The sequence below is a fragment of the Pteropus alecto genome, unplaced genomic scaffold (genome assembly GCF_000325575.1).
Source record: "Pteropus alecto unplaced genomic scaffold, ASM32557v1 scaffold7, whole genome shotgun sequence".
NCBI classification, from domain to species: Eukaryota; Metazoa; Chordata; class Mammalia; order Chiroptera; family Pteropodidae; genus Pteropus; species Pteropus alecto.
The window spans coordinates 40718843-40729694 of record NW_006494614.1 but is presented as its reverse complement, the minus strand read 5'-3'; the positions used below and the strand labels follow the sequence as shown (position 1 = coordinate 40729694).

The 10852-nt window shown below is 36.3% G+C and overlaps 1 protein-coding gene across 2 annotated transcripts in view; it reads right to left on the bottom strand.

Annotated features, from left to right (window-relative positions):
* XPO5 (exportin 5) overlaps positions 1-10852 on the bottom strand; it is a 39943-nt gene that overhangs the window by 28538 nt on the left and 553 nt on the right. The window contains exons 2-9 of one of the 2 annotated variants that reach the window (XM_006926509.3): positions 9702-9823; positions 8715-8787; positions 7552-7689; positions 7221-7403; positions 4678-4704; positions 4092-4277; positions 3366-3442; positions 769-868 (exon numbers count right to left, since the gene is read on the bottom strand). In XM_006926509.3, the coding sequence (XP_006926571.1) occupies positions 769-868; positions 3366-3442; positions 4092-4277; positions 4678-4704; positions 7221-7403; positions 7552-7689; positions 8715-8787; positions 9702-9823 (906 nt within the window). The remainder of the gene's footprint in view (positions 1-768; positions 869-3365; positions 3443-4091; positions 4278-4677; positions 4705-7220; positions 7404-7551; positions 7690-8714; positions 8788-9701; positions 9824-10852) is intronic. The other variant, XM_015600336.2, reaches the window with a different exon arrangement.

The window sequence follows — 10852 nt, the reverse complement described above, 5'->3', positions numbered from 1 at the left end:
TTTGATAGGACTTTCTTTTTCTTTGTGGGCTAATGAAGACCTCATTTCAAGGGATAAAAAACAGGAAAGCTGCTTTATCTCCTTAATCATCACCATTAAACCCATTTTGTGGTCAAATAGTAAAAAAAAAAAATTATTCATTTCAGAAATCACAAAGAAATCCATATTATTTCTTCAGAACTGGTCTATTCATATCTCTGTGACCTAACTCATTAAATAACCACTCAGTATGTCTTAAGCTCTATCCTCTCTTAACCATTCAAGCCACCACAAAAAGGCATAATATCAAGCATAAAAGTCTGTACCAATATCTTTTCAACTTGTAAGACGGAGTATTAAATATTTCCCTAAAGACTGATATGTCTACATAAACCAAACTAAAGTTTTCTTTTATGATCCAATAATAGATCCTTTAGGTTTAGAGAAAGGGTTCTTTACTCAAATCTATGTTTCATGACCTAATAGGACTTTAAGGATAATGCATTCAGCAGAATGATGTTTTACAAGTTCCAAAATTCACAAGAATAGCAAAGTTGACTTATTGAATAACATACATGGATGTTTGCTGTTGATATTAATAACTGACTTGTTAAAAAAAATTATATCATTCAAACCCTGTTAAAAGAATTTAATCTATAGAACCACATAAAATAATCTGTAGAATCACACTCTATAAGGCTAAAATCAATGGCATGACAGCCCTTATACAAATATAACTTTCTAAATGCTCTCCTCAAATGGCCCTGAAACTCTCCAGAAAGTGCTTACCAGCAATGCACAAAGTTGATTGCCCAGAGCACACAACACCTGACAGAGTCTCTTCAGGAAGACATAGTGTTTTTCTACCAAGCCTCCTCCATCAGCAGTCCTGTAAGATGAGAAAATAGTATGATTAGTTGTACATCAAGAGGTCCAAGAGGATTCCCATCAAATGAAACTGTATGTGGTCTATGCTTCAACATTCAAATTTCGGTTGCTTATTAAAGTTAAAAACAAAACAAAACAAAACAAAACAAAACACCAAAAAACCCCCAACACTGAAAGATCAATGAGTAATACTGTTTGTTCAATGTAATCTCATTCTTCAAAAAAACACTCTAATTTGGGGCATTATATGGTCCTTAGATATTTGGGGATAATACTGTAAATTCCGAGCATGACTCCATAAAATGCACGTACTTACATACATAAAAAGCTGCACAAGAAATTGGTTGACACCCAAAGAGGACTCAGAGATCCCTAAGGGGAGCATGTGTAACAATTCCTTATACCACAACAAAATTAAAAGGAGTATAATCAAGAAAATGAAAAGACAAGCCACAGACTGGGAGAAAATATTTGCAAAAGACACAACTGATAAAGGACTGCTTATCTAAGACATACAAAGAACTCTTTAAAGCTCAACAATAAAAAAATAACCTGACTTAAAAAATGGGCCAAAGACCTCAGATATACAGATGGCAAATAAACATGAAAATATGTTCCACATCATGTCACCAGAAAAATGCAAATTAAAACGAGATACCACTGCATGCCTATTAGAATGACCAAAATCTAACAATGACAACACCAGATACTATCAAGGATGTGGAGCAACAGGAACCCAGTCCCTGCTGGTATGAATACAAAATGGTACAGCCGCTTTGGAAGACAGTTTGACAGTTTCTTACAAAACTAAGGATACTCTACCCATATAATCCAGCAACTGTCTTCGTTGGTATTTACCCAAAGGAGATGAAAACTTGTGTTCACACAAAACCCTGCATGCTTATAGCTTGTTAAACCTGGATGTTTATAGTAGCTTTATTCATAATTTCCCAAACTTAAGCAACCAAGATGTCCTTTGGTAGATGAATGGATAAATAAATATCCAGACAATAGGTTATTATTCAGTGCTAATAACCCATAGAATATACAACACCAAGAGAGAACCCTAAGGTAAACTATGGAGTTTGGATGATTTGATATGTCAAGGTAGGTTCATTAATTGTAACCAATGTACCATTCTGGTCAGGGTGTCGATAATGGGAGGCTATGCATGTGTAGGAGCATGAGGTATATGGGAAATCTCTGTACCTTACCCTGAATTTTGCTATGAACCTAAAATTGCTCCAAAAAAAAAAAGACTGCAATAAAAGTATAACTTTGTGTCTCACTTCTCTAAGTCATTTAGTTCAGATCTATAATCCCTTATATGCTATTTTAGAATCCAAATAGCTCTTTAAATTAAAAAATTTGTAACTTAGTGGCAAAACCGGACTGAAATGATTTAAAACTATTCACAGTAATAAAAATTAGTGTGGACAGTAGCCATATTAGCTGTGTTCTGGAGGGAGTAGAGTACAATGTAAAAAGCTTGGACCTTGAGGTAATCAAGACCTAGGGTCTAGTGATGTTGAAGGGCACTGGAATTACAGTTTCCAGTGCAGGCTCTGGAGTCTAACTGCCTGGGTTTGAATCATAGCTTTGCTAACCGGTATCAGTAGCACAAAGAGAGATGGGACACCTCAGTGTGAATGTCATGGTCTCTATGGAACTAACGGTTAGTAACTACAGTGGCTACCCAAGAGATGCGTCATTCATTTAATTAACAGGACCCCTTAAAAATAGAGCTGTAGTCTCCATAGGAAAAAAAGCCATCATAAAAGTTGTATTAGAATAGACAGAGATTTTCAGTAATACATATGTGTCTCACATCTTTCCACTAGTCCTTGGGACCAAGAATAAGTGAAGAGTATTGAAAAGAGGTGTTGCAACAGCTTCAACTATTTGTAATATACAGTTCTGACTCCCTGGTAAGGATCACATCAGGAAATGCTTCAGTATTATCCAGAGCAATTAGAAGAAAATAAGCAGAAGCTATTATTTTAGAACATAGAATGCGTTTATAGGTTTTATGTATATGTGTCTCTTTGAATACATTGTTCCTGCTGCTTCCGAGAGCTTCAGCACTTCAGCCATTGATTATTTTGACAAGGAGATCAGGGAGGAGTCTGAAGTTCTGCAATCAAGGCAGGCCCTGGGACAGACTCTGCTCCAGATCAGAGCATTCTCAGGCCTCATTACCAAGGCTACTAGGAGGCTTAGGGACCATCAGAAGCAAACAAAGAGAATCACAGGTATGAGTTGTCTGGGGAGAATGGGGAAAATTGTGTGAACATGGGTGGTGTTGAGACAATAGCTACAATTTATTTCCAGCATAAGGTATTCAAAAAAGTTAAATAGTCTCTTTAAAATTAACTGGTTTTCTTATTAAAAACACCGTCAACTGACTGCCAGCATTCAGATAGGAACTTCAGATATATCCGAGTATGATATAAAAATAACAAAGAAATTAGAAAACATATAGAAAAGTAGATACTCACTGTGCAGCAGAGAGTATATAATGCATGGCAACATCTCCAAATAAGACCATTAAGGGCTTCCGGTCTTCCAACTTGCCCTAGACCCAATTTTAGGGAAACACAGGTAATACAAGCTATATTATTAAAAGCCTCCAAGTACTAACATCTTCCATCCCTATATAATTAAATATACTGACTTCTTAATATCTCACATAGCCCCTGGGCTGACTGAGCTCTGGAAAAAAGCCAGCTCTTTGAAACCGAATCTGGATAAAACTTACATTTTAAATGTACTGAGAAATAATGCTGATAAAAAAGCAAAGTAAATTACATCTTTAGATAGCATTCCTATGGAGAAAAGAGTCATGGTCCCAATTATTAGCCAAGACAGATATAAAGCCAGTGTAGCCACCATCTAAGATTCTTTGACATAACATTGAGATTTAAACTTTAGTACTACTTTTATCTGTTACGTGTAAAGTGCCAAGATTCATAGCTGTTTCAAGAACCACGTAGCCCAACAAATCTCTGTATATTCTGCAGATGAAGCCCTAGAATGTTGGCAAACTGTTGTCCAAAGGGGTTGCAGGTAGGTAGTCAGTTGGGGTCAAGTAAAAAAAAAACAACAAAAAACAAACCTTTACGTGTCTTTCTGTCACAACATACAATTAAACACACACACACACACCCCACACACACAGACACACACCCTCAGACTGAGGATAAAAGTTTGAAGTAGTAACTTACTTTTCTGCTGACAGCAATAAGGAGACATTCAGCTGCTCCCAGCTGAAGTTCCTGCTCATTCAGAAGCAAGCACAGCATCTCTAGGAGTTTACAGTTTTCCGCAGTAATATGACTCATGGACACCCAGTCAATGTAGCCTGCTAGAGTATTCAGTGCTGCAACTCCTACTCGACAGTTTGCTTGAGCCTACATGAAAAGAAATAACTTTGACCATTAAGTCCTCACAGATAGACAAAAAAGCAAGGTTATACCTGAGTTCTTTCTATTTTCTAATTCTAAAAAGAAAATGATTTTTTAAAAAATGTACTCATGTAACAGTCACTAATAAGAATCTCAAAGGTTTTCTTCTGATAACGCGATTACTTCTCAAACAATGGTATTCACAACATACATCAGTAATACCACATTGGCCTGAGTGCCCATTATATTTCCTTCAAAAAATCTCAAATATTGTAATTTTAACTCTCTTCCACCTTAGCTTAGTGATCAAATAAACCAAAGCTGAGGTCACTCTCCACTAGGCATATCCATCCTGTACCTGAAAGCCTCAAAGTAGTCTCCTTCCAGCTCCACAAAGAGCTCTTACCTTTGACTCCTGAGAATTATCTGTCTTCTGAAAGAAAAGAAGTATAAGGATCCAATGTTTTTAATGAGCAAAAGGCTATGTAATAACTCCATCCCCACAATCAAGACCCTTGAATAAAAATTCTCAAATACAGACTCAACTTTCAATCTTAGAAAAAATACAGCTTTACTAAGAATACACAATTGATATTTCCTCTAAGACAGGTTATTTTAATTTTAGCAATATGACAAAAAGTTAATATTTAAAGAGCTTACAAAAATTTATTAGAACATTAAGATCCACAAATAGTTTCAAAGCATACAATTTACAAATACAATAGATGAACAATGAATAAGGCTCAACATTGCCAGCGATGAAAGAAACAGTTTAAAACAAAGTATTAGCATTTTTTCCAAATTAAAATAAAGACAAATTATAACCAACAAAGGTATACTGAAATTATGTAATGTTAATGGGGAAAAAAAAAAAACAAAAAAAACCCCAAAATTAAATTAATACAATTTATGACCATGTATGTATAGGAGAAACACATACACAAAAAATATTAGATGCTAAATAGATCAAAATATCTGTTTAATAAAATGCACAATCATGACTGATTTTTACCCTTAAATTCCATAAAGAAGTGTATGTTTATAATTTACAAGAGTGTAAAATTAATATTTTCCTGAGGAGTTTCTGAAATTAAAATTACAAGTAACTCCCGAAGACTGTTGAAGAAAAAATAATACAAGCAGGAATACCAAATTCTTAAGTACCTTAAAACTTAACCACCATTAGGATCATAAAGGACTTATTTTACGATTCCTTTTCTCAATTTTCAAAAAATATTTTTTCCATAAAGAACAAGTATTAGGCCTTCATTGCCAGTGATCAAGTAGAGGTGTTAATAGGACAGAGATGAGTGGAACCCTCTCACCAGCATCTATCTATTGATGCTGCTCAAGAAGGAAAAGGGAGCCAAGTGACATCAGCCAAGTCCAGCCTTTAGTCTCCACTCCTACAAATCCTTCATTTCCGTTTGTATCCTCCATGCTCCCTGGGACCAGCACAGGAGCCAGGTGATGGGACAGCGAGAGTTAGCCTACTCATCCCGTTATTCAACTCATCACTCAACATATTCCCCAATTGGGAAGTTGAAGGGATGGGAAGCAGAGAAGCGACTATGAGCAAACTGAGGTTCAAGAGATGGCTGTTGCTGTGCTCTGGTCCTGGGCACAAGTGGTGGCTTGGTTTAACAGATGGAGAGAACAGAAACTGAGGCTAAGAAAAACACCACAGTAGATGTTTCTAACTTGTGTCAGACCATCACCAATCAGCCCTGTTCTGGCATGTTGGCTAGATTTCTAGAGCAACGAAGTATTCATAATTTGTTCTCCTTCTCCTAGGGGAAAATAAAAAGAATACCTCCTTCACCCTTAACATAAGTTTTTATATGCAAATATTTTCTTGATATTTTCTTTTGACAAATCTTGGGGAGGTATTTGGTGGAGTCAATTCTAGTAAAAAAAAAAAAAAAATAGGGCTTGAATCCCACCGCAACCATTTATTAGGGGATCTTTAATAATTACTCTCTGAGCCTTGGTTTTTTTTCCTCCGTAAAATGGAGATATTTTGTAACTCTTTGGGTTGCTCTGGGGATTAAATAATACATAAAGCTCAAACAAGTATATAGTACACATCAGGTAATCACTCTGACTTCCTGTCAACCCTAACAGCTCATAATACCTTCTCTCATCTGAATATCTACTGCTTCTCTGAAAACAGACCTAATGAATCTGCCAGGGGCATAAAAAATAACTAATTTTAATTAATCCTATTTTGTGAAATAAGCACATATGAGAATTATAGGTCAGGGTTTTTCAACCTCGGTACCTTTGACATTTCAGGTTGAATAATTCTTTATTGTGGGGACTGTTCTGTGCATTATAGAATGTTTAGCAGTATCCCTGGCCTCTACCCACTAGATGCCAGTACCATCTTGAGACAACCTGGAGGGCAAAACTGCCCCAATGAGGACCTCTATACTAGGTTAACTTTCACACTGCCTTCTTTTGGAGGTTCTCTGCTAAAAATGACAATGGTTGGAAAGAGAATATCTGGCTTGCCCTTCTGCAAAAGACTTACCTGGAAGCACAGAGTCAAGATTAATAAAACTTGGCATAGTTTACACTATAAAAGGGACCAGGACTAAATGGGACATCAGAGTTTGACAGGGACACTACCCTGACCTATCAGAAATCTGGGCTTTCCAATATTAAGAATTAACCTTCATTTTTATACTATTTAAAGATTTTTATTACTATAAAATTACTTTTTTCTAGTAGACATGGAAACTCGTTGAACTGAATTTCTTAAAAAAATCAGTTCTTGTTTTTCCCGGCATCCGTTTCTTTTTTGCTTAAAAAATAGCCTTTTCTTTTGCTGAACTAGACACCCTAGTTCCTCACTGAAGACTCGTTTTAACTTCAAACAAACAAACAAACAAAAAACCCCATTCATATTAAAAAAATAGAGCTTTGGGGAGGTGGGGTATCCCTTACCACTTGCCGATACTTGTTTACATTTTCTTGAAGTGTGTTAAGTAGAAAACTGAAGATCCTTTCCATGTTCTGGGTTAATGTTTGCTGGATATCCCTTCTTCTTTGAAAGGGCAGTGTATGAAAGGTCACTACGTCCTCTGCCAGTCTCAAAAGAATGAACATCACTAATTCTGTCTGTGTTTCCTGTATCAACAGAAATAAGCTAGTTAAACTAAAACATTTTTTATTATATGTATGCTGAAAGGCTCTTTTCTATTGACAAAACAAACAAACTCCTGAAAGTGGGGGAGGGTGGGGACAAAAACCCGAAATTGGTAGTTGTATTTCATACCCCTTGTTTGGAAAGAGTGTCCAATTCTATTAGCATGTCAGGCCAGTGCTGTGGCCACTCCCGCTTGATCATTTCTACTACAATTCGAGACAGAACATCTTTAATATGGTTCTCTTCTTCCAAAATGTTCAGTGTACCCTGAAAAAGAATGCAAGACATTAAGAGATCTGCAAGACTGAATTCAAGGAAAAAACTGGGCTATAAAAGGGTAAAAACTCATCAGGTCTGCTTTTAAACTAAACAGAATAAACAAACCTGTCCTCCATGTCTGAGTCACTTGTCCTGCATTCATGCTAATCTTAATTGAGAGTTGCACCAGCTAATAAAATGGCTGTCACGCACAGCACGGAAGGCATCATTATTCTCCTTTAGAAACTGAAAAGACTCTTATAAGAGGGCCAGGGTCAAAGAATACAGAAATAAGGAGTAACTGAGGGCTGACAAAATGGGAGGTACAAGGAGCACCTGAATATTTTACCAACAGTCTAGTATTAGAAAGTACAGAAAAACTATTACTGGGACTCTCTTTAGTTTGATATCAAGATTAATGAATTATGACTTCTGTTGAGTTTCCCCAGAACTAGCAAAATACAAATCCTACCTAAGTTAATTAACAATTTTGAAGGAAATTTTTTTTTCTATTAAAAGCACCATATTTTGAAGATAAAAAGGGGTGGGAATTCCATTTTTCACACCCTTTATAAAAAAGAAGAAAAAGGGCTGTGGATTTTAAACATGTTTAAAGCCATATTCTAACTCCTGAAACAAATTCATTCTGCATTTTTTTTACTATTACAATCATACAGTACATTTGGGATAAATAAGTTTGGAATAAAATGAAACAAACAGCTAAGTGAAATCTAATTGAGATCTAAGAATCTTATTTATTTGCTGAAAATGTTTTATCTCCTCTGCCCTGTCTTTATCGTTTTCAAACAGAAGTCACGCATAAAGAATTAATTAAATCTAGTAAGAGAAATGTGATGAATTATGATTTGTGATCGTGGTTCTTTTTACCTTGAAGGTAACATTTCATATCATACAAAGCATGCTGTTTGACATATGCAGAACCAGTGAATTTTTAAACAAATGCTACATTGAAGAAGTCACACTTTGTCTAAACTACCTTGGAAACACAAGTCTTCCAACCAATCATTCCTTACATTTTCAATCAGCTCCATGACACTGTTCTTCAGATAGACCTTCTCCAATCGAGACATGCTGTTCCATCGAAACCTGGCCACCAAAATGCATAAAGTCAACAGAACGACATTAGCAGTCTTCTCTCATAAGAAACTAGCTTTGATTCCTGTGTTAAGAGTAAGTTGGTGATTTCATTAAGAAGTTATACTTTCAATTTCATGCCCTTCAAAGAACAGACAAAAACAGTCTACATTTAATCAAACTGCTAACAAAAGAAAAATTCTTGAGAGTTTTATATAGGCAGTGGTCCATTCATTGGAATCCACATAGGATTTGTGCACAGATCAGCTTTCCCCTTGATCTTCCTGACAGACCAAAAGCAAATACACATCTAAGACAACTGCAACAATGTAGTTGCTTTTCAGAAAATAAAATCTTGATACAACTAACTCCCTTTCTATGCTGGTTTACAAGGTAGTAGCACAATTCCAGAAAAACTGGTTAAATCTTAAAAACTGATTCTTCTGATAGGCCCTGGGAGTAGGAGACTCAAGTTAGGAAGGATTTTCAGTTATTCTCATATCACCCTGCTTTGGATTTGCCATTCAGAGAAGGCACACACTAAAATTTAAAAAAAAAAAAAAAAATTAAAGGCACAGTGCCTAATCAGATTTATTTACCTACATGCTGCATTATTCTAAAAAGACTTTAAAGTCTGCTGGCATACAGTAGGAGCTCAGTAAATGCTGGCTGAATGACTACCGGCTAATATTTGTAGAACACTTAGCATGTACCATGAACTTTACATGGATGAAGAAATTGAAGAAGAGGAAGGTTAAGTCCTTAATGAGAGCTCCCATGAGGTTGTGATAACCTCTCGGGGATCAATCCTTTCTTTTTGGGAACTGCTCTTTTCTACTCACCTTAAGAGTATCTCTATGAGTTATATAAGAAATAAAGATTTGCTCTCTCACAGACTTCTGTGATAATGTCCAAAAGCTCCTTACTTGACAACGTGTTCCAGGATCTGAAGGCCAAAATGTCTGACGATGGCCATTTGTGTTTTCTCAGCCAACCTCAAGCCACAGGGGACACAGATAGGGCACTTTTCTTTAAACTCTTCACAAAACTGAAAGAAGAAAAGTTAGCATTTCCTTTAAGAGCCAAGAGAGTAAAGATGAAGAAAACATCTTAACAAACTCCAACCTGAACTTTATTTTTAAATTGCAAAATCTAGATCAATATTATGAGTAAAGAACCAATAAACATTCCTTTCACTATCATAGTTCCATATTTCCCATGCGATGTCCAACTAATGTTGAAAAAAATGTGACAGAACAGAGTAAAAAATTATGTTAGAGATACACCTTTTAAGTATACAGGGGTGAAAAGACAATTTCTAGGACTTGCTTTAAAAATTTTTGGTGAGGGGGAGGGGTAAAGCAAATGTAAAATCTTTATAACTGCTGAGTTTAGGCGATGGATATATGTACATCTACTTTTTTCTACTTTTGTGTCTACTTTTAATATTTCATAGCAAAAAAAAAAAAGACCTAATTGTTTTGATTCCAAATCCTGTGGCATACATCCATATATTGTAAAGTTTCCTCCAGTGATGCTCACTGAACATCACTTTAATACATACAGCACAAATATTTTTTTCCTAATGGTCATTTTATTTCTCATAGCCCACATACATTGTTTGATGCAGGAATATGCTCATATTGTATTAGCTTCCCAAAACTGCAACAAAAGAGTCAGTCCCGGGAGCAGAGCATCTGGGACACTACTTTCAAGAAATCAAAATGCCCTTGTCAAAATGCAAAGTAAGTGGTGGAAGTTCATCTTTGCGCAAAATAGCCTAAGACTATCACACATTAAAATACATGCGGTGAGGGTGTGTGAGAATTAGCCCAGAAATAACCAAGACACATAAGAGGTTTAGGGAGGGGTGTAAGGATATAAGTAAAGGGGGGCTGGAGCTCATTTAGGGCAGGCCGGGAAGCAGGTTATCAGGGAAACATTTAGTGAATGGGAGACCATAAAGGATGTAGCTGGTCTGGGTACGGGATGGACACGTGCGCCACGAGAAGGCGAGGGGATGTGCGGATGGATGTGAGGCTTGGGGGAATAAAATGGTTGCAGCGAGCTGTGGAGA